The sequence below is a fragment of the Podarcis liolepis genome (assembly GCF_965112155.1).
Source record: "Podarcis liolepis genome assembly, chromosome: 7".
Classification (NCBI taxonomy): domain Eukaryota; kingdom Metazoa; phylum Chordata; class Lepidosauria; order Squamata; family Lacertidae; genus Podarcis; species Podarcis liolepis.
The window spans coordinates 56,487,340-56,509,265 of NC_139561.1; the positions used below are offsets into that span (position 1 = coordinate 56,487,340).

At 49.1% G+C, this 21,926-nt stretch overlaps 1 protein-coding gene across 1 annotated transcript; it reads left to right on the top strand.

Moving 5' to 3' along the window:
* Nucleotides 1-16,698: 16,698 nt before the first annotated feature.
* On the top strand, nucleotides 16,699-19,593 carry CEBPA (CCAAT enhancer binding protein alpha). The gene has a single exon (XM_083515204.1). It carries the CDS (start codon nucleotides 16,800-16,802, stop codon nucleotides 17,958-17,960), a length of 1,161 nt encoding a protein of 386 aa, XP_083371330.1. The 5' UTR covers nucleotides 16,699-16,799; the 3' UTR covers nucleotides 17,961-19,593.
* The last annotated feature ends 2,333 nt before the right edge of the window (nucleotides 19,594-21,926 follow it).

Consider the following 21,926-nt stretch of genomic DNA (forward strand, 5'->3'; position numbering starts at 1 on the left):
GAGGCGATTGCGAAACCCGACCCAACCAATCAGGCTTCGGGCTACCTCAGAGTTGAAGCGGCCCCTTTCATCGGATTGGCATCTACCATGACCAATAGGAGATCGCGTTCCCAGGGACTGCCATCCCCTGACGTCAATCCGAGACCTTGGTGCTTGGAATGGCAGGTTCTGAAGCCAATCATATACATTGCCTCATGTTTTTTTTCTTGTGTAAAAGAAGTAGGCGGGATGGTTGAAGGTGTTCGGAATTCTTTTACGGTTTTTTTATCCTTTCCTGTACCCAACACCCCTTCAAAGGCAACTTTTGAAGTAACTTTCAATCTAAAAGTGTCCCTGGATGTATCCTATAGGCCCTCAGTCGTACTTCCTAATGGGGCCTAACTATTGGCGTTAGGAGATCTAGATTCAGGTAGAACAATCTAGAGTTCGCGGTGGACTGACGAGATGGCCAAGTTTGCTGATGGTGGTTAAACCAGGATGGTTAAGACAAAAAGGGGTTGCGAAGAGCTCCAAAAGCACCTCTCCAAGCTGGCTGAACGGACAGAAAAATAGCAAATACAATTCAATGTAAAAAATAAATAAATTGCATAAACTGATGCACATTTGGGGCAAAAAAAAAATCATAATAATCTCAATTTCACATATACTGTTCGCTCATGGGCCTGACCAGGAATGATACCTTGGGGTAATGGATACATTGATTAAGATGGTGATCAAGCGTGTGGCAGTACTGCCTTAGTACTGGACTATGTACTGGACTAAGAACTGGGAAACCAGGGTTCAAATTCCCACTCAGACATGAAGCTCAGAGGATGTCCTTCTGCCAGTTACTGCCTCTCAAGCTAATGTATCACATTGGGATGCTATGGAGATTAAATGAGGGAGAACCATGTACGCCACCTTCTTGAGCTCCTTGGGGGGAAACTGTGAGATTACATGTCAATGCAATACATCCATTAAATAAAAATGGCTAGTTCTATGCTCGGGATGCGGGTGGTGCTGTGGTCTAAACCACTGAGCCTAGGACTTCCCGATCGGAAGGTCGGTGGTTTGAATCCCTGCGATGGGGTGAGCTCCCGTTGCTTGGTCCCTGCTCCTGTCAACCTAGCAGTTTGAAAGCACGTCAAAGTGCAAGTACCGGTAGATAAATAGGTACTACTCCAGCAGGAAGGTAAACAGCATTTCCGGGCGCTGCTCTGGTTCGTCAGAAGCGGCTTAGTCATGCTGGTCACATGACCCAGAAGTTGTCTGCGGACAAACGCCGGCTCCCTCGGCATATAGAGCGAGATGAGCGCAGCAACCCCAGAGTTGTCCGCAACTGGACCTAACGGTCAGGGGTACCTTTCCATTTCCCTTTATGCTAGGGAACATTAGGAAAGGAATTGGAGGGGGGCAGGAACTATTGATATCATGCTGCTATACAAATCTATGGTGCAACCACTTTGGCATGCATTGTACCATTCTGGTTGCCTTACTTTAAAAAGCATATTGCAGAGTTGTAAAAGGTTCAGATGAGGGAAACCAGAATGATCGTTGTGATGAAGCAATTCCCTTATGAGGAGAAGTTGCAGCGTTTAGGACTTTTTCACTTGGGGAGAAAAGGCCAGTGAGGGGCAGCTTGACAAAAGTTTATAAAATTATGCAGGGTGTGGAAAAAGTGGATAGTGAACAGTCTTTTCTCTTTCATAAAATAAGAATTTGTCAACATCTAATGAAGCTGGACCAAGGGACGCGGGTGGCGCTGTGGGTTAAACCACAGAACCTAGGACTTGCCGATCAGAAGGTCAGTGGTTCGAATCCCCACGACGGGGTGAGCTCCCGTTGCTCGGTCCCAGCTCCTGCCCTCCTAGCAGTTCGAAAGCACATCAAAGTGCAAGTAGATAAATAGGTACCGCTCCGGCGGGAAGGTAAACGGTGTTTCCATGCGCTGCTCTGGTTCGCCAGAAGCGACTTAGTCATGCTGGCCACATGACCCGGAAGTTGTACGTCGGCTTCCCTCGGCCAATAAAGCGAGATGAGCCCCACAACCCCAGAGTCGGTCACGACTGGACCTAATGGTCAGGGGTCCCTTTACCTTTTAATGAAGCTGGACCAGGGGTGCCAACTTAAATAAAATAATCACAAGACGCAGCACACACACACACACACCCATTTGAATAGCAATGCCCATCAACTTGAGGGGGGGAGACCCTTCAAATATTTTATGGGGGAGAAGGGATCTTGGCCCTTAGGACTTGGCTCCTATGAGCTGGATTGTGGAGGATTCTATACAGATAAAAGAAATGACTTTTGAATGCAGCACGTAGTTAAGCTATGGAACTCTCTCCCACAAGAGGCTTGGATGTCTTTAAAAGAGGATTAGACAAATTCATGACAAAAAGGCTATCATGGAGGAAAGGGCTATCAATGGCAGTTTAGCACACAAGGTGGAGAAATTTTCCAGACCATCTAGAGCAGTGTTTCCCAACCACTGTTCCGCGGCACACTAGTGTGCCGCGAGATGTTGCCTGGTGTGCCGCGGGAAAAATTAAAAAATTCGAAATATTTTTTTTTTTAAAGTCAAATTTTCGATTGGGGCGCTGTCACTAGATGACCCCTGGGGTTTCCTCCCTCCCTCCCGCTCTGCGCCTCCCTCCTCTTCCTCCTCCTCCGGGGAGGCCCTTCCTGGCTCTCGGCCAAGGCTTGGCGGCTGCCACTCACTCACTCGCTCGCCCACCCGTCCCTCCATCCCTGCACCCGGCCTCTCCCCCTCCGTCCCCGGCGCGGGGGCTGCCGGGATCCGTAGTCCCCTCGCCCTTGGGCTCCGCGCCCGCGCGGGGTGCACAACCTACGTTTCCCAGCGTGGCCTGGCGGGCCGGGCGTTTTGTTTGAAGCGCTCTTCTCCCGGCCATGGAATGAGCGCAGCGGCGGCCGGGCGGGCAGGGGCTCTTCCGCGCAGACCCCGCGCAGCCTGCCTGCGCCCCCGCGGAGATCGGGCGGCAGGATGGAGCCCGGGGATCCCCGCGGAGGCGGAGCGGCGGAGGCGGAGGCTGCCCCCCAGGTAGGGCTGCGTCGGGGGGGGTTTATTTTTGCAATGCTGCATCCGCGCCGGAGGGGACGCATCGGACCGCGGGGAGACCCCTTGGCGGGTGTGCAAGGCAATGCATGCGTGCAGGCGTTGCATGGAGTGCAGTGCAATGCAATGGCAACGCGGCGCCCTGCATGCATGCATGCAACTTCCACCGGCGCTCCGGACTTGGCAGGTGAGGGGGGTCCCCAGTGGGCGGCAGAGAGAGCCGGGAGGGCGAAGGGGAGCCGGGGGGAGCAGCGCTGCTCCCCGAGCCGAGCCCGGGGGGAAACTTCGGCGTCGTTGCGCCGGGTGTTGGAAGCGGAGGCTGGCGGGGGCCCCTCACCTGCAAAACCTGGTCGCCTCTCATATATTTCGTGCATTGCATTCATTGCCCGCTTTCTCCTCCAAGGAGCTCCCGGGGGCGCGCGTGGTTCTCCCCGTGTTATTCTCGCAACAACAGCCCTGCGAGGTGGGTCAGGCGAGTGGCCCAAGGGAGCACCCAGGGATTGTCCTGGCCAGGTGGGGTGATTTGAACCCTGCTCTCTGCCCGGTCTTTGTCCTCATTTAGCCCCCACATGTGCATGACTGTGCATGACTGTTTTTCCCCCCTCGTCTTGGCTATGGTGTGAGTCTGTGCTGTTAATTAATGGGGTTCTGCCTTCGGAGAAGATGAGCCAGCCCTCAAGGAGGTGATTATGTAATTTGCTAGCAATTCAGGTCACTCCCGGCGTGACGCTGCGCGCTGACGTCACGGGGCTGTAATGGTGGTGTGCCTCGAGATTTTTTTCATGAAACAAGTGTGCCTTTGCCCAAAAAAGGTTGGGAAACACTGATCTAGAGGAATACATTTTGCAGCTTTAATATATCTTAAATCTGCATTTGACTATCTGTAAGGGAAGACTTTGGCATAAAGTGTTTCATTTCTTATCAGTGTGCTTCAAAAATTACACCTTGAATACAGTGACGGAACTTCAAGCTCTGGCGGGGGGGGCGGAGAGGAAGCGGGGGCATGGCTAGCATACGTCCCGGGGGCATGACGTGCTGCCCGCAGGGGCATGGTGCGCGTCCTGGGGGTGTGGCGTGCCACCTGCGGGGCATGGCACCCAGCGCGGGGGGGGGGGTAGCCACAATGGTACCCCACCCAGATCGTGCCTCCAGGGGCAGTGCGCTCCCCCCCCCCTGTTCCTCCACCAGTGCTTGAATATCTCGGGGCATGTCATCTAATCCTGTATCAATCACTGAAGGGGTTCAAAAAGGGTGTATTTGTGATTAATTGTAATTAAATAATTTAGTCCGCTGTTGCATAATTTATGAACTGCATCCACCTATATTGCCAGGTGTTAGATAGTAAATTCTCCTGGCATCAGGACACTTCGCAGGGAGGATATTTCTTTTAATTTAAAATCTGCTATTCTTCTGCATACCTAGGAGATTCACCAAGTATGTAAGACCCACGCCCTTATTTTGGGGAGAGGTGGAAGACTGTTGCACTTCCAGACTAATTGGCACTCAACCGAGTTCCTCTAGGAAGGAATGATGGATGCCGTCCTTAAGATTGCTACAGGATTTTCAAAGCCTCCAAGCAAGTCTGAATTAGAAAAAGTAGCATCCATTTGAAAATGAGTGGTGCTTTTTTCTCATGCCTGGGCTTTACTGAGTGCCACGCCTGTTCTTTGCTCCAAAAGCTGTGAGGGTTTTTGACAGCTTGGTGGAGGCTGGAGCACATTTCCAAGGAGTTCATTAACCGCAGGACAAAAACCCACACCCATCATTATTAGGGCATTTATAAAACATTCTCCATAATACACATAATAGTAAGGAAAGGTACCCTGTGATTCATAGTAAACAAATCTAGCTATTAAGCAAGATTCTTAGACTGAGGCAGGGCTGGAGGGTTGGGGGAGAGAAAGCTTCAACTGTTTCCAGAAGGCTGCTTGATAGATCAGAACTTGCCAGCAGGGAAACCAAGCCAAGCACATGGAATAATAGAGAGCATATTGTTTTTTGCAAGTTCAGTTTTGCAGTCAGAATGGGGTGAAACATGTGACCATATATACCCTGCAAGTTTTGGATTGCACTTCATGCATCTGATAAGTGTTGGGCTTGTAGGACTTTGTCATCTGCACTGTAGCAAGCCACTTTAGTGTCTGATGCCCACTGGAGCAGGGAGTTCAACAGAGGAGGAGGCTGATAGGAAGTGCCATCCCTTGGATTTGTTTGTAAGTAAGAAGACAGGCAGGTGGAGGCTGCATGAGGTGAGGCAGTTACTGGGACAGTGCCCCATTTGCCTCTTCATTGGTCTAAATGGAGGGCACATTTTTAGCCTAGGGGACACATTCCCTTCTAGGCAACATGCCTGTGGGGGGTGGGTTCAGAGGCAAAGGGGGGTGGAGCAACATATTTAAATTGTACCTTTGTACAGTGGGCTAGTTTCTATGCACCATCTGCCTCTATTCTCCATCCAGACAAGCAAGGGGCAACAGCAGAGCTCAAGGGCACAGTCCAGCCAGGGTGCAAAGAAGGGTGAGCATAGCTTAAGAGAGTTTCAAGGACCAGATACAGAGGACTGGAGGGCCACATTTGGAACCTGGACCTGAGGTTCTCCACCTTTGGTCTGGGACCCCTTCAGGTTATTTGATCAAGTTACAGAACCATTCTCTCCTTCCTACCTTCCTTTAGAATGGATGGGGACTGTGCAACTCAGTTCACGAAACAGACCCCTGATGAGCTGCAGGGAGGCTGCTGTTCTGTCTCCTCTGGTTGGTTTACTGGGTGCTGTCACTCATCATCTTGAGCTGCATCTCATGGGGTCTCTTTGGTGGTCCTCTATGAGGTCTCTTTTGTATTTTTTAATCACAATGGCAGTAACACCAGCATTAGCAGATGGAACATCTGGGAGGGTGGCGAGGAAGGATCACCATCATGGCACTTCCAGTAATTCCCTCTTTTTGCCACCAGGCTCCTATGGTTGAGTGATGAGGGAGCCAGCTGTGAAATATCTGTCCTGGTGAGAAGACTTCGCACCCTCTGAACTGCACTTAAGCTTACTTGCTGTGGCCCACTTGGAGAACAGTACATAATAACATAAGAAAATAACATAAGAAGAGCCTGCTGGATCAGGCCAATAGTTCATCTAGTTGAACATCCTGTTCTTACAGTGGCCACCCAGATGCCTATGGAAATCCAAGTGCACTCTCCCCTCCTGCAGTTTCCAGCGACTGATATTCAGAAGCATTACTTCTTCTGACAGTGGAGGCATAGAATAGCCACTGTGGCTAGTAGCCACTGATAGCCTCATCCTCCATGAATTTGTCCAATCCGCCTTTAAAGCCATCCAAGTCTGTGGCCATCACTGCCTCCTGAGGGAGCGAGTTCCATAGTTTACCCATGTGCTGCATGAAGCATTACAGTTTTGTCTACATTTTCCAACATTCAGCTTTGCTGGTTGTCTCTAGTGTCATGAAAGAGGGAAAGAGATGTTTTCTCTATCCACTTTCTCCAAGCCATGGTTACACTAGCAACTGCTGTGGCTGCATAGTGTGGGACTAGACCTGGGAGATCAGGGTTCAAATACCCACTCAGCCATGAAGCTCATTGGATGATCTTGAGCCAGTCTCAGTCTCTCAGCCTAACCTACCTCACAGGATTGTTGTGAGGATTAAATGGGAGGAGAACTATGTATGCCACCTTGAGCTCCTTGAAGGTGAGATATAAATATATTAAATAATATGTTGGAGGCAGAAGAGCTGAAATACAAGCAAAGAGTGGTCTCCCAAGCACCTGGGTGAAGAATTAAGTTCAGGGGCACTTATAATGCCCACAAAACCTTCCTTAAGAGGCAGCCACTTTATTAATACATTCTACGACTCCTTTCTAGACTATTGTGCTGGTCCTGAGGGTCAACCGTGTGGCGAGGTCCGAGTCCAGTCCGAGGGTACAGTATAGAGGCTGTCCATCAAAGCTGAAGCGGGGTCCAAGGCAGGGAGTCGGGTGAGATCAGGAACTCTGGCAGAAGAGCAGGACAGGGTGCAGGCAGGAACAGGCTACCAACAATGTTGCTCCCCCAACCTGGGACTGGGGCTGGCTAAACGGGTTGTCCTGGATGCGCATGTAACAGTGCAGGGGGGTTGCACCCACTGCTGGCATACTGTTCCCAGAGGGTTGGCCAAGAGTGGTTGTGACTCTTTTGGCTGAAAACGGCTAGCCACCCCCATTTCAGATGCTCTCAGGTACCCCATCACCCAAAGCTATGCAGGAGCATGTACATCTTAAATGTAACTTCTGTTTTTTTTTTAAAAAAAATGATATTTATTGAGAATTTAAAATTACAGAGAAAAAAAGAAAAAGAAAAGAAAGGAAAAAAGAGGTTAAATAATACAAGTCAATAAAAAGAAAAAAGAAAAGAAAACACACAATACATCAAAACCAAAAACAAAAGCAAACAAAAAATTAAAAACAAATCCAATATTCCCAAATCTTTATCTTTCGTTATCTTTCGCCTCCTCACACCTCCCTTTTTTGTATTCTAGTTATTAATTATCTCAGCAAATCCTTTCCATCTTTCACTATGTTCTGTCATTAAATTGTCTTAATTTATTTTAACCTTATCTTACCATAAAAAGCCCTAAAACTTAAAACTTATTTGTACATAACTCCTTATAGCATTTCTACTAAAGCCAAATAGTTTCATTCCAACATTTTTTCTAACACTCATTAATTTTACAATATTTCTCTAAATGAATTTTTAAACTTTCTTCCAATCTTCATCCATCGTCTCTTCTTCCTGGTCTCGGGTTCTGTCAGTCCTTTCTATCCATTCCATTTAGTCCATCAACCTGGTGATCTTCTCTCCGAGGCTCAACTCTTTTCCATGTCCCTTCTGCAGATCTTCTTCATATTTAAACCTGCACTTTACTTTGTCTTCTGCTGATCTTGTTCTTGGTTTCCTTCCTTTATCGCTGAGGAGTAGATCTCGGAGGGACTCCAACCTAACAATGTCTTTATCCCTTCTTGACAGGTCAGCCCATTCTCCATAGTCAGCACTAAAATCCAAAAGGTATTTCAAGGCATGTTTCAAAGTCCCTCCAAAGTTAAAGGCCCCGACAACTCCAGACTCCCCCTGGCGCAGAACCAGATCCCAGAAGCCAGAACAGCCCTGCATAGGAGGATCTATCCAATTTGCCATCTCCAATCCAAACGAGACTCCATCTCTGCAAATCTGACTTTCTCCAGGTTCAGTCATCAAAAACAACAGCTTATGTTCCTGCAAGGCCGCGGCTCTCTCCACTTGTATTACTTGAGGTTCAACAGCAACCTCCTCCTTTGTCTTCTGCACAACTTGCCCTGTCAATGCAGATTCCTGGGTCGGTTCCTGAGAGGTTTCTATATAGGTATTCACTGTTTGTCCAAAATTATTAACTGCAACAGTCATCAAATCCATCTTCTCATGTAGCTGTTCCAATAAAGCACTTGTTTTGCAAAAAGCAATCACTAAGGCTTCTTCTGGGCACATTCTTGTTCAAGGTCAATGTCTGGTTCTCACGATCTTTAATCTCTACAGCTGGAGAATTCCCCAGATTGACTCCAACAACAGTTCAAAAGCTCCCTCTAGGGGAAACAATTTGTATCTGTCCTTTTAAAAGCAGATCCAGCAACAAAATTACTTTCATTTTTCAAATATTTTGTTCCTTTTAAATGCAAAAGGAAACATTGGAATCAATATGTTTCTCTTTTTTAACTATCTGTCAGCAAACGTTTTATTCACAATCAATGCACTTTCCCAAAACGTCTGTCTTCCTAGCAACCCGTTCCCAGGTTCAAGGCGGTGGAAATTTATCTTTCTTTACTCTCTCTCCTGCAGGCTTGAACAATGTAAAATTTCCCCCCTCTTCTCCTGCTTCCAAGGGGGGTTTAGTAGTTTTAGCCAATGGAGATTTAATCCTTTACAAAAGACTTTCCAGACTTTAGCTTGCAATGTCTTTGCTTCAATCTATTTACAAAAGCAGAAGGCGGACTTCCTGTTTAGAACCTTCCCGCTTCGGTGCCAAATTAAGGTGTTTCATAGTCCAATTTTCCGTTCTACTCACGGGTAGTTGTTTAAAGTCCAATTGTCCACAGGAAAAAGTCAGCGCTCTCCGGCAACAGCAATGCGGTTTCACTCCGTGAAAATAGCAGTCGATTCGAAGCACCGCACTGCTCACCCCACGTCGCTCCGGATCCCCGAAACCGGGTTTCCCCGCGAGTAGGGGAGGCGCAAAAGGTGCCTGCCGAATCCCACGTCCACAGGCTTCTCCCACCTGTGGTTTTTTATGGGTCTCCACCTCGCCGTGGCGGTCCAGACCCTAATTTCCACGAAGCGGATTCCTCCCGATCAGAGGAAATCTGCCATTGCCGGAGGCGCTAACCCGGAAGTCCCTTGAATGTAACTTCTGTATGGGATAATGGATTAACCTGAGGTAGTATAACCTCTCAGCTGTCATTCCAGTGACCTCTTTAAAAAAAAACAAAAAACTCTCCCCATCCATGCAAGTGGCAGTTTGGGAAGAGAAGTTTATTTTGCAGAGAATAGCATTATGCAGAGTTTCCTTTTGCACATTTTCCAGTTGGAATCGGAAAAATGTGTAGAGAATTTTGTTTCTCCTTCCTTATTAAACCTAGAGTTCCAACTTGTATATAACTGTCTTGGGAGCACTGGGGTTTGGTTTTTTGTTTGTTCATGGGGGAGTGGGGTGGGGGGTAAAAAAACCAAACACATTTCCATGCTGACACTTACCTTGTGGAATGATTTTCCCATGGAGATCGGGTGAGCTCCAATGATAATCATTCCTGCCAATAACTGAAAATGTACCTGTTTACCAGAGCATTTTCCTGTGCATTAACACCAGTTCTCGCTATTCCTGATAGTTTGATGTTGTTTTATTGTGATGGTTTTATTGAATTAGTTTTATTGTGGTGTTTTGTTTAGTATTTCTTCTCAAAATGAAAGATGGTGTAAATAATAATAATAATAATTTATACCCCACCCATCTGGCTGGGTTTCCCCAACAGCTTCCAACAAAAGATTAAAAATACATTCTTATAAGAACCACCACCATTGATTTCTAAACCCAACCACTTTCCTGCTCTGTTTTGCATCTGACCTGTGAGAGACCATTTTGTTCCTTTAAGGGTGATGGGCCTGATGGTGGAGTGAGGTTGCTGATACCTTGCAAATTACCGTATTTTTCCATGTATGAGACTAGGTTTTTCCACCTTAGAAATAATGTCAGAAATTAGGGGCGTCTTATACACGGTTACATCTTCCCCCATTTGCTTAAATCTGAGTTCCCAAAAATAGGGGGCGTCTTAGACATGGGGACATCTTATAGACGAAAAAACACAATGTTTTTTAGGTAAAATATTCTGGGCAGTTGCATCTCTGGGGATAGAAGAATGGCATGTTTCAAGTTCACTTTGAAGCGCTCAATCTCTGATGCTGCACCAGAATGCCAGTGTGTACTTTTGACAGTGAAGCCAGATGCCTTTGTGAAAGCTAAACATAGTGTTATATTGGCTGTCGTTTGATGTTTGTAACCAGACCAGAAATTGGCATGAACAGCAGCAGACTCTGGTAACTGCACCCCACCACTCCTACTTCTTTTCTGACCCTCTCTAGCAAGTTATTGTATGACAGGAACCTTGATGGTTCAATCACTGAAATGATGATAATGGCAACAAAAAGGTCCCTGGATGCAGAGTTCCCAACATAAGACCCTTATCTTAACTTCCCAAGACAGGCTTCCTGGGTCAAATATAGATATGTAAATTTGGGATGAGTAGAACAATAGCATCTAATTCCAGGTGTCCTGGCAGGCCAGGAAATCCCATGCAGAATATTTGCTGCCTAGTAGGAAATCTGTTCAAGAGGTTATCTTGAAGAGATACTCACACACCCTGCCTTGTGCACACCCAGAGCAGTCCCAAGACTTTTTGGCACCTGAGTTGCCCCCCAAATGGCACCCCCTCTCCCTGCCAGGGAAGAAGGTGCCAGGGAAGATCTACACCAGGAACAAGGGGGTATCAGGAGTGCGTGCAGGAGCCAGGTCCTGTGACCAATAGGACTTTGCAGGACTGGGGCCTTCCTAAGTTTGTCCTGAAGAGGCAAGGCGTGGCCTCACAGGTGAGGCCGATTGGTAACTCACAGCACCTGGTGGCAAGAGCTGGGAAGGGATATAAGGTCAGCATTTTCCTTCGGCTCTTTGCCACAGCAACACACTTCCTGCCTTGCTGAGTTTGGTTTCTTGTTCCTGATCCTTGAACCTTGGCTTCTTTACTCCCAGCTTCTTGATCCTTGGACCCTTGACTTCATGACTCCCTGCTTCCTGACCCTCGGACTCTTGGCTTCCTGACTCCTGGCTTCTGGACCCCCATTCTTGCTCCCACCCTGCTACCTTGCCCCCAGTCCTGACGTCCCCTGCCGGGACTTTGATTGCCCGTGAACCAGACCATGACAGGGGGAGGGCGAGAAAGATCAAAATCAGGATCTGCTGCTTCTATGGAACCTGCCACCTGGGGTCGTCATTTCACCTTGCCTCATAGGTGGGCTGGCCCTGGGCACACCCACGTACATATCAGCAAACCCCTCATTGTCCCTCACTTGTGCATGCCCAACTAGAGATTCCCAGACCCCTTCAACTTTCCATGCAACACCACACTGATGTCAGTGCTGGATCAAGAAGCCTGGTTAGGATTCCATTGGCTGGCAGCATGAAAGTTCAGAGAGATTTCCCAAAGAACTGAAATCACAAAGGCACCAAATTCCTGATCCTGCTTCTAGTCTTGGTCTCTCACATTCTCACACCCAGATAGCTGCAGGAATAGTTCATCTTAGCCTGGATAGGTAACATTTTGCAAACTATGGAATCCTGTAAGCCCTCCACTTTATTTTCTTCTAAAAGTGTAGTAACTCTTTTTTCCTTTAGACTAGGAGTTTAAATGAGTTGCGATATTAGTTAAATGTTTCTGTGCTTTTTAATATAAATGCTGCACCACACTATTTTCTTATCAATTCCTTTGTTATTTAAAATAACTACTCCTCCATGGAATAGTTCTGGGTAAGAGTACATTTCTGGGTACAGGATACTTCAGCTATGTTCTTAAAGCAATAAGGTAAAGGTAAAGGTACCCCTGCCTGTATGGGCCAGTCTTGACAGACTCTAGGGTTGTGCGCTTATCTCATTCTAGAGGCCGGGAGCCAGCGCTGTCCGCAGACACTTCCGGGTCACGTGGCCAGCGTGACAAGCTGCATCTGGCGAGCCAGCGCAGCATACGGAACGCCGTTTACCTTCCTGCTAGTAAGCGGTCCCTATTTATCTACTTGCACCCGGGGGTGCTTTCGAACTGCTAGGTTGGCAGGTGCTGGGACCGAGCGACGGGAGCGCACCCCGCCGCAGGGATTCGAACCGCCGACCTTTTGATCGGCAAGTCCTAGGCGCTGAGGCTTTTACCCACAGCGCCACCTGCGTCCCTTCTTAAAGCAATAGACTCCAGCAAAGATCTGACCTTTCATGCAAGGTGCTGTGTGTAAATGCATTCAGACATGGGTTCTTAGACGCACATGTAGCAAATGGTTGTAAAGATACTTGTGGTGGCAGCAAAGCAAATCGGAGTGTCATGTGTTCTCCTTACAAATTAAGGATGTCTATTTAAAACCATGGCCACACAGTTTTCTCATGCACACTAGTTGTATGGGATGGAAATCTGACAACATCATGGCAGATGGTGTTCATCTTCTTGCCTTGGGTGGAAATAAGCCACAGAGAAAATAAATGTACACAGCTCTTCAGACAGACTTTGGAGCAAATGGAGCAACAAACCCAAACTCAGGGCTTGTATGTGCCTCTTCTGGGAAAGAGGCATAACTTACTCAATGGTGTCAGCCACATATCTGTTGCTTGCCAATTTTTTAAAACTGCCAAGTTTAAATAGATGGAGCATTTAGTTAACACACTTCCAAATAGTAAAGGTAAAGGTACCCCTGCCCGTACGGGCCAGTCGTGTCCGACTCTAGGGTTGTGCGCTCATCTCACTTAAGAGGCTGGGAGCCAGCGCTGTCCGGAGACACTTCCAGGTCACGTGGCCAGCGTGACGAAGCTGCTCTGGCGAGCCAGCACCAGCGCAGCACACGGAAACACCACACTTCCAAATAAAGCCTGTTAAATCATTATTCATTTGTTCCTCTCCTAGCCTAATAAGTAATAATATTCATATTTATTATATACCTCATAATATAGATTTTCTAAGTGATGTACAATTAAAGTTAAGCAAAAAACAACTTTTAAATAGGCAAATAACCTTTTACCTTGTCATCTATTCTTGACTAGCACAGAAACCCATGGATCTACCTTTCTGAAATTTTGTAGGGTTAATCCCCTCTTGGCTGGCTATGATATCAGTCAGTTCCATGCACCTGTGTAGGGAAGGGAAAAAAAGGTGTTGCTATTTTACTTTCCCAAGCTTAGGTCAGTGGGAGGACTTAAACTTCAGTTTTACAAATATTGCTTCTGATTCAGGGCCTGAGGTGAGGTGAGACCTGGGAGACCAGAGTTCAAACCCCTACTTGCCCATGAAGCTCACTGGGCCAATCACAGTCTCTGAGCCTAACCTACCTCAAAGGGTTGTTGTGAGGATAAAATGAAAAGGAAGAGAACCATGTATGCCACCTTGAGCTCCTTTGAGAAAAGGTGGGATATAAATGCAATAAATGAATAAAAATTAATAGACACTGGGGGGGGGGCGGACGCAGCAGCACAGGGACACAAACAGCTGCAAATTCACATCAAACTCCAGGCCTTCATCACATTTGACGGATGAGTCTGATCATGTTTGGAGCCTTTTAGATAGGTGCAGCAGCTAAAACATACACACATTCCATTCTGGCAGGGGTAGCCAACCCCAGAATCATTTGCTCTAACTAGCAGCAACCCTCCAGGATCTTGGGTAGAGGTCTTTTACACATTGCCTGCTACCTGCTTATTTTAACAGGAGATTGAAACCAAGACTATGTCTGGTGAAAGCATGTATTCTGTTACCCTATTTGTTGTTGCTGGACTGAGCATCAGGCACCTGTACGTGTCCAGAAAGTATTGCATTGGGTACCAAAATCTGACAAGTGCGCTTTCTCAGGAACTGCTGACTGCTGCCCCAGGTGGTGAGCCAAGTCACTGCAACTACTCAGTTAAGAACCTTCAGAACTGAATCCATCCAACTCTCCCCTCCTCCTTTGGCTTATGGATGATCATGGAAGGGTTTCTAGCCAAATTCTGCTTGAGCCACAAGGTCTACATGTGTTATTCCTATCTTCTGGCCCATCTAGTTCCGCATCCTTTACTCACAGTGGCCCACCAGGTGCCTGTGGGAAGCGCACAAGCAGGAAATGAGCACAAGAGCACTCTTCCCACCTGTGGTTTCCAGCAACTGGTATTCAGAAGCATTATTGCCTGCAACCATGGAGGTAGAGCATATCCACCATTACTGGTGGATAGACCTCACCTCCATGACTTTAACCTTTTAAAGTTAGGGGCCATCACTGCCTCCTGTGGGACTGAGTTCCTCATTGCTCTTTGATCTGGACCTGCTTCAGGCTGCCTTCTACAGCTCAGCCCTGACATCAGCATGAAGAAAAGAATAGAGGGAAGTCTTGAAGTTGTCTGGAAGTACAATCTGAGGGGGGAAAGGCTTTGAGGGTTAGGTGGGTCTGTCTATCCCAGTTGCTAATTTGCAATTCCACAAGGGAGGCATTCCGTTTAGGAACGTACATCTCACAAATAGTCAGCTGGACTAGGCATGAGATTACAGAATGCTTTGGCTTTCTTGATTAGAGGTAGCCAACATGGTGCCCCCCTCCCCATTTCCATTAGCCCTAATCGATGGCTGGGGATGATGTGGGTTGGAATCCAACAAACCTGGAGGGTACCATGTTGGTTCCCCCTGCTCTGGATAGGTCAAGCGAGGTCCAAAACGCTCCCATTGTGCTGTTGCAAAAAGACTCAAAGTGTGGTGCAGTTTGTTAGCATGTTGGACTAGTACCTGGGAGACCAGGGTTTATGTCCCCACTCGGCCATGAAGTTCCCGGGGTGACCCTGGACCAGTCGCTGTCTCTCAGCCTAAGCTACAGGGTTGTTGTGATGATAAAATGAGGAAGAAATGCATATGCCACCTTGAGCTGTCTGGATGTAAACATAAATGCAACAAACTAACAAATAATAAACACCATAGGACTTATTTCAAAGTAAACAAGCAAAATTAAGTTGCAAAATGACTGCAATTCTAAGCATGCTTCTTTGGGAGTAACAGTGCAACCCTAGCCATGCTTACTCAGAAGTAAGGCCAACTGAATTCCATTGGGCTTATCCCTGGTGTGGGGGGTTAAGGCTGCAGTCTCAGTACATGCATTTAGGTTCAGGCTGCAACTGATTCAAAGGTAGAAAGGGTGAACCAAAGTGATAAATTTTGTATTTTATATCTATCATATTTCTACTTGTTCTTTCCTCCTAGGAGCTCATGAAAGTGAATATGGTCCTTCCAACGACCCTGTAAGGTAGGCTAGGCAAGCTTCATCCCTAAGTGTATGATGGAGAATTGAAGCCCCATCTCTTCAATCCTTGTCTTGAGTCTTCCCTAACTTAATCCAAATTCAAAGCCCCTGGACAGCACCAGGTTGGGGGATGTTCCTCTACTACACCTCATTTATTATTTGTTGTTGATGGTGATGTTTGCAACTGCAAAGGCTCTAACTACAAGGAAAGCGTTTCTGAAAAGGGCAGAAGGTATTTCTCTCTCTCTCTCTCTCTCCAGGCAGGTGTGCACAGGCACACACACATAGCCATACATAGACACACACACCTCTCTTGGAATGCACACTGAAAGTACCTTGGACTTCCCTGGGCACTTCAGAGAGCTCCTTATCTGAGTTTCCAGGTTGTTAAAGCCTTTGGACAGTATTAATCTGCCTGGCAATTTAGAAAATAAAAAGGCATTTTGGCCGAGATCCAAGCTGCATGGTTATACTTGCACTGTGGAATGGATTCGGTGCCTGGGTTGCCTTTCCCCCGCTTTTCAAATCAGAACAGAAGCAAATGCGTGTCTATATAAAGTGGGGCAAGATGGGGTGGGGAGATTTCAGTGGTGCCCGAAGAATTGTGACAAAAGGAGCACTTTGGGGGGAAAGGGGGGCAGTTGGAGCCAGCAGAAAGTTAATCGCGCCCGCGGTCTCCCAACACACGCGCACTGCTTCTCTTTTTTAAATTCCTTCTCCTTCTCCTCAAAGGTGCTTCTCAGAATGAACTGATATACAGAGAACGTGCTGGGGGCGGCGCTTAGTTAACACGCGTTTAGTGGGGTAGTTAGACTCCAAAAATCCATTTTCCGCAGTGAGTGTGCTGCAGCGTACAACTGACACGAAAGGGACAGGAACCGTGTTGCGATTAACGTGTGTATGTGTGTTAAGCGGGGTGGGAGGAAGCAAACGATCCGGCTCCGATGTGCAATATGAAGCCGCTCCTGGGTCCTCAGAGGCAGGCAGGCAGGTGCGCGTCCCTCTGCAGGGCGCTGGCGTGCGTCCCGTCCAGGCAGGCAGCCCGGAGGAGGAGGCGGTGGGCGGGCAAGCAGGCAGGCAGGCAGGGCAGCCGGGGAGGCCCCGTCGGGGCTCCGAGCTCCGCTGAAAGGAGGCGAGGCCGGTCAAAGTTCCCAGGAGGTTGGACACTAGAGGGCGATGCCCGGCTCTGCCTGCGAAGCAGGGGGTATAAATAGGAGGCCGAGGGCTGGAGGAGGCAGCCCGGGAGCAAGTCGAGAGCCGAAGGGAGTAGGAAAGACTCATCCGTGCAAGCGGCAGAGCCGGTGCAGCCTCAGCCTGGAGCCAGCGGGTCCCCCACCATGCGCCGCGGCGGCCCGCTTTAGCTACTCCATGGAGTCGGGCAACTTCTACGAGGCGGACTCGCGGCCCCCCCAGAGCAGCGCCCTCCAGCCGCACGCCCTGCAGCCCGCGCAGCAGCAGCAGCAGCGACACCAGCCCGCTTCGCCCGCCGGGGCGCACCCGCACCTGCCCGCCGCTGGCGCCTACGGCTACCCGGCCTCGGAGCTGCCTGACATCTGCGAGCACGAGAACTCCATCGACCTGAGCGCCTACATCGACCCGGGCGCCTTCAACGACGAGTTCCTGGCCGACCTCTTCCAGCACAACAAGCAGGAGCGCGCCGCCAAGGCCGGCCTGGAGTACGGCGTCGGAGCCGGGATGCCGGGCGTCGGCTTCCCGCAAGGCGGCCCGCTCTACGGCTACGCGGACAAGCTGGAGGCCGGCGCGGCCTACGAGCGCCTGGCCGGGGGACCGGCGCTGCCCGGCCTGCGCCCGCTGCTCATCAAGCAGGAGCCCCACGAGGACGACGAGGCGGCGGCGCTGGCCGCCCTCTACCCGCCGCCGCCCGGGCCCAATTGCAGCCACCTCCAGTACCAGGTGGCGCACTGCGCCCAGACCACGGTGCATCTGCAGCCCGGCGGGCAGCCCACGCCGCCCCCCACGCCGGCGCCCAGTCCCCACGGCGGAGCCCACCACCCGCACCACGCGCACCACCGGCTCCACGCGGCGGGCGGCGGCGGGTCCGCCTCGGCGTCGGGCAAGTCCAAGAAGCTGCTGGACAAGAGCAGCAGCGAGTACCGCGTGCGCCGCGAGCGCAACAACATCGCCGTGCGCAAGAGCCGCGACAAAGCCAAGCAGCGCAACGCCGAGACGCAGCAGAAGGTGCTGGAGCTGAGCAACGACAACGAGCGGCTCCGCAAGCGCGTCGAGCAGCTCAGCCGAGAGCTGGAGACCCTGCGCGGCATCTTCCGACAGCTGCCCGAGAGCTCGCTCGTCAAGGCCATGGGCAGCTGCGCCTGAGCGCGCGCCCCGACGGAGCCGGACTCCGACCCGCGCCGCCGCGGCCGAGAAGGGCTGCTCGCTAGTGCTCTCTCCAAGCTTCTCTCTCTCTGTTTCTTGCCAGCAGCGAGGGCTCTGAAGCGCTCGCCCGGGGAAGCTGCGGCGCGCAGACTATGGTGGGAGCCCTTCTTGCCCGCAAGTAGGTGCCGGGGCGCACACCGGGGGCGCGTGAGAAAATCAACCCCTTTACCTACGTTGGGACTAAAATAAAAAATAAATCCCTCAGTCTGGCCCCATTTGCAGGGGGCAGAGCCAAATGCGCAGGGACTTTTGTGCCTTAGACGGGGAGGCGGCCCCCGACAACATCCCGGTAGGGTCCTGAAATCTGAACTCTTCCCAGGACTTGCCAGGTGATGTTTTGAAATCGGGTGCGCCCCCGCCGCCCCGGAATGTCAGTGCCTGGCAGATCCTGGGCTGCCTGGCGCAAACTCGGCGGTCTCTCAAGCTTCCAGAAATCGGACTGGAGCGAGTTTGTGGCGGAATGGAAGGAGCAGAGACGTTTTACTGACGCGCCTGTTGATGCTTCGGGGGTTGGGGAGTCTCTCGGGGTGAGGAGGGAAGCAGTGTGCAATGGGGGATTCTGCTGCTGCTACTTTTCAAAAAGAATTCCCCCTCCACCTCCACCTTAACAAGGCTGAGAGGCAGGTTGGGGAAAGGATAGGGGGGCATGATTTCTCTCCATTACCACGTTGTTCAGCCCCACCCTGGACTGAAATTCGGGACTCAAAGGGAAACGGTCACCCCAGAAGGCAGCTTTGGGATGGGAGGGGTCTTTCCTACCCAAGCGAAGAGCAGCATTTTTGGCCTGCACTGTATGCTAATGGTGGCAAACCCCCAAACTGAAGGACCTCTGGATGCGGGTATTGACTGATCTAACCCTCCCAAGTTCTCTCCCTCCTTTCCTTCATCCCACCTGTGCCTTCTGTACTGTGAAAGCCAAGAAGGGGTCCCCTCGGTGTCTGCTGACCCTTCTTTTTATTAATGTTATTATTATTAATATTTTGTATTTTATTGCTTCGATCCTTGCCATCTCACCAGCTGGAACTAGTGGTGTCCTGTCTCTTAGAAAAGAAAAAGTAATAATCCCGCTGGCTTCCTTGACAGTGAAAGCCAACTTTGGAGTTGCTTCTGTAATTCCAGCAAGTATGACCTGCCTGGGATTCCCACCTGAAGGCAGGTAGAGAGAGAGTCTCGCACGCTTGTTGTTGACTTGGAGGTGCAGAGGTGGGGCTCTGGGGTCCCAGCTGCACCGAGTTCTGTCTGTGCGGAGTTTCCGTTCTTTGGAGAGTGAAGGGGAGGCGGTTCTGTTTTGTCTGTGCCCCCCACTTAGGGTCCCAAGTCCCAGTAAGCACTTTTAGCCAGCTGGTGCTTCTCCTCCAAAGAAACAGCACTGAATTTTTACCTAAGTGCCAATTCTGAATCCTCTTAGTATCAGGTAGTAAAAATGTTTAAGAGTTTATCTTCTTTTAAGTGTGATACCTGGAAATCAATGTGTTTTTATATATGGTGTATTTTTGGAGCTAAACAAATATCCAGGACTTTAAATATCCTGGTTTTAAAAGTCATAAATAAAATGTAAAATATTCTGCCATAACCCTTTTTGTCTGCGTGGCTTCTATTATTTTGGGACTGCATGTGAGCAAAGGGGTTTCACATGACTGTTTCTTAACTGACTGTCAAAAGCATGTAATACCAGGTTGTTTTATCTGTATGCTATCGTGGGCAGGGGATGGGACTGGACAGGAAAATGCTCTTGGACAAAATCTTGTGTATTCTTACTTCAGAATAAATCCCATGGCACTCAGTGTAGCTTACTCCTAAGTAGGCATGCCTAGGGTTGTACTGTTAAGGATCCATGCCCCTGCATGCTTGCATGGGAGTAAGGCTTACTGAACATGGTTGGACTTGCTGAATGCACTTTGGTTTTGGGCTGCAGATGTGCTGGTAGAAGAGGCTTGCACCTGTTCAACAGGATCCAGCTTTGATTAGAAGGTGCCTTTTAAAATGAGATTTTAAGTTGCATCTAATGAATTGAGCCAAATACTCAGTGTTTCAGGCCGCAGAGGCAGGGATGCAGGTACTCCAGTGATAATGCTTTGTAGAAGGTAACACAGACATGGTAAACTTTCTCTTTAACAATTCACCATACATTTTGAACACACTTTAAATGACAAAATATTAAATTATATTTTACAGAATTATTTCTCCCCAACACCACCTCTGTTTTGGCTGTGACCCTTATGGGAAATGTTACTTTAACTTTAGTCGTGTAAATGAAGTTGAGGGTGGGTGCTCTCCCCCCGCCCACTTCTTACTGCATTTGGCAGTATGGTAAGGGAAGTCTGTTTATTTTAAAAATAATATTTTGAGGGAGGGGAGGAGGATGGTTTAGAACCAGATTTCTTTTGCTCAGTTGTGTAGCACGACACCCATTTCTTCTGAGTAAGCATGTGCTAGTATTGCAACTTTAACCTGGGCTGTTGGTGTTTGTCAAAATGTTTTTTATCAAAAGGGGTAGGGGAGAGACTGCACAGGTACACCATCATCATGGTGATGATGAAGTTGGGAATCAGAGCACACTTGCAAACAGCCACTTGGCTGTGGTGGGAATTCCCTCCAGGAGACCAAGAAAGGATCCGCAGCAAGAGTCATTTCTCCGAGGCTACGCAGAGTTGTGTGGGCAGGGCCCCCTCAGCAAAAATATTTTGTGCGCTCATAACTTTCTATGATAGAGACTGGGGCCACAGCAGCCAAGATCTGTGGCCAGGATATTATATGGGAGGCTTTGAGTTTGCTTGGAGGAGTGGCACTGGGAGGCAGTGCTGGATTTAGGGCCGTGCGGATGGTTCCCTTACACAGGGCGCAGAGCCGAGGGGGCACAAAATTTAAAAAGCAACTTATACCAAAAGAAATTGTTGTGAAAATAAGAAATATTTGGAGTGTGTGCGCCAATTTTTGACCTTGCTCAGGGCGCCATATTGCCATAAGTCCATCCTGGTGGAAGGGAGGGAGAGTCCTTTTGCCTTGTGTCCTTTCCCTGTTCTGATGCCCCCTCCCTGGTACCCAAAGCTTTGGACAGAGCAGTAGCAGTCAGCTCCCTGCTCTAAATCACCTCTCTCTGATGCCTAAAGCTGCTATTAGCACCGCAACGGAAGCTTACTTTGGCCTTTGGGGCAGGGTGTGTTTGATGAGTGCTACAAGCTCTTTCTCAGTGCTGCTTATCCAAATGTGCTCTGAGCCCACTGCAGCTTTTAGGTAAAAATGAAAAATGTCATGAGACCTGAATACACTGTATTTCTTTTTCTAGTCTCTTTTGCAAGGGGGGAGTTAAATGCAGAGAAGCGAGTTTAGCTACCTTTACTGGGATCAGCACCCAAAGCTCTCAGATCACCCGCCACTGTTCCTTCCTGGTTTAGTGGCTTATTTGAGCAACTCTGTCCATTTCCTGCATTATTAGGCTGCATTCTCCTAACCACTGGCTCCTCAGCAAAAAGAGAGAGCAAAAAGTGCCACTAGCAGAGAGAGAGACAGAGATCAGCCTCTGTTCCTAAACTGTTTTTCTCCTTATATTCCTGAATCTCTCTGCCGTTCTCCCCAACCTAAGACAGCACTATGAAGCTGATCACATTTCGCTGCCTTTTGGTGGCTCAGATCTCTGTGCTTCACTTGCCCACTGCAAAGAGAGAGCTGGGCATGCAAACGAGCTGCAAATAAATTCATTTGTGATGCTCTGTGGCACTTCTGGATTGCCAGAGGACAAGGGAGGGTTGTGCATGTCACAAGCAGTGTATTGGGGGGGGGGATCAAAGGCACCATCACCACCATCATATTGAGAAGGTCATCATGCTGCACTGACCCCTCCCTTTTTACCAGTATAGGGGGGCAGCTACAAGGGAAGGGATAGCAAATGGCACTGGAACTCACTCA

Excerpts from the sequence above, each read along its gene's own strand:
- CEBPA (XM_083515204.1), top strand. The coding sequence starts at position 16,800 with ATGCCCGGCTCTGCCTGCGAAGCAGGGGGTATAAATAGGAGGCCGAGG.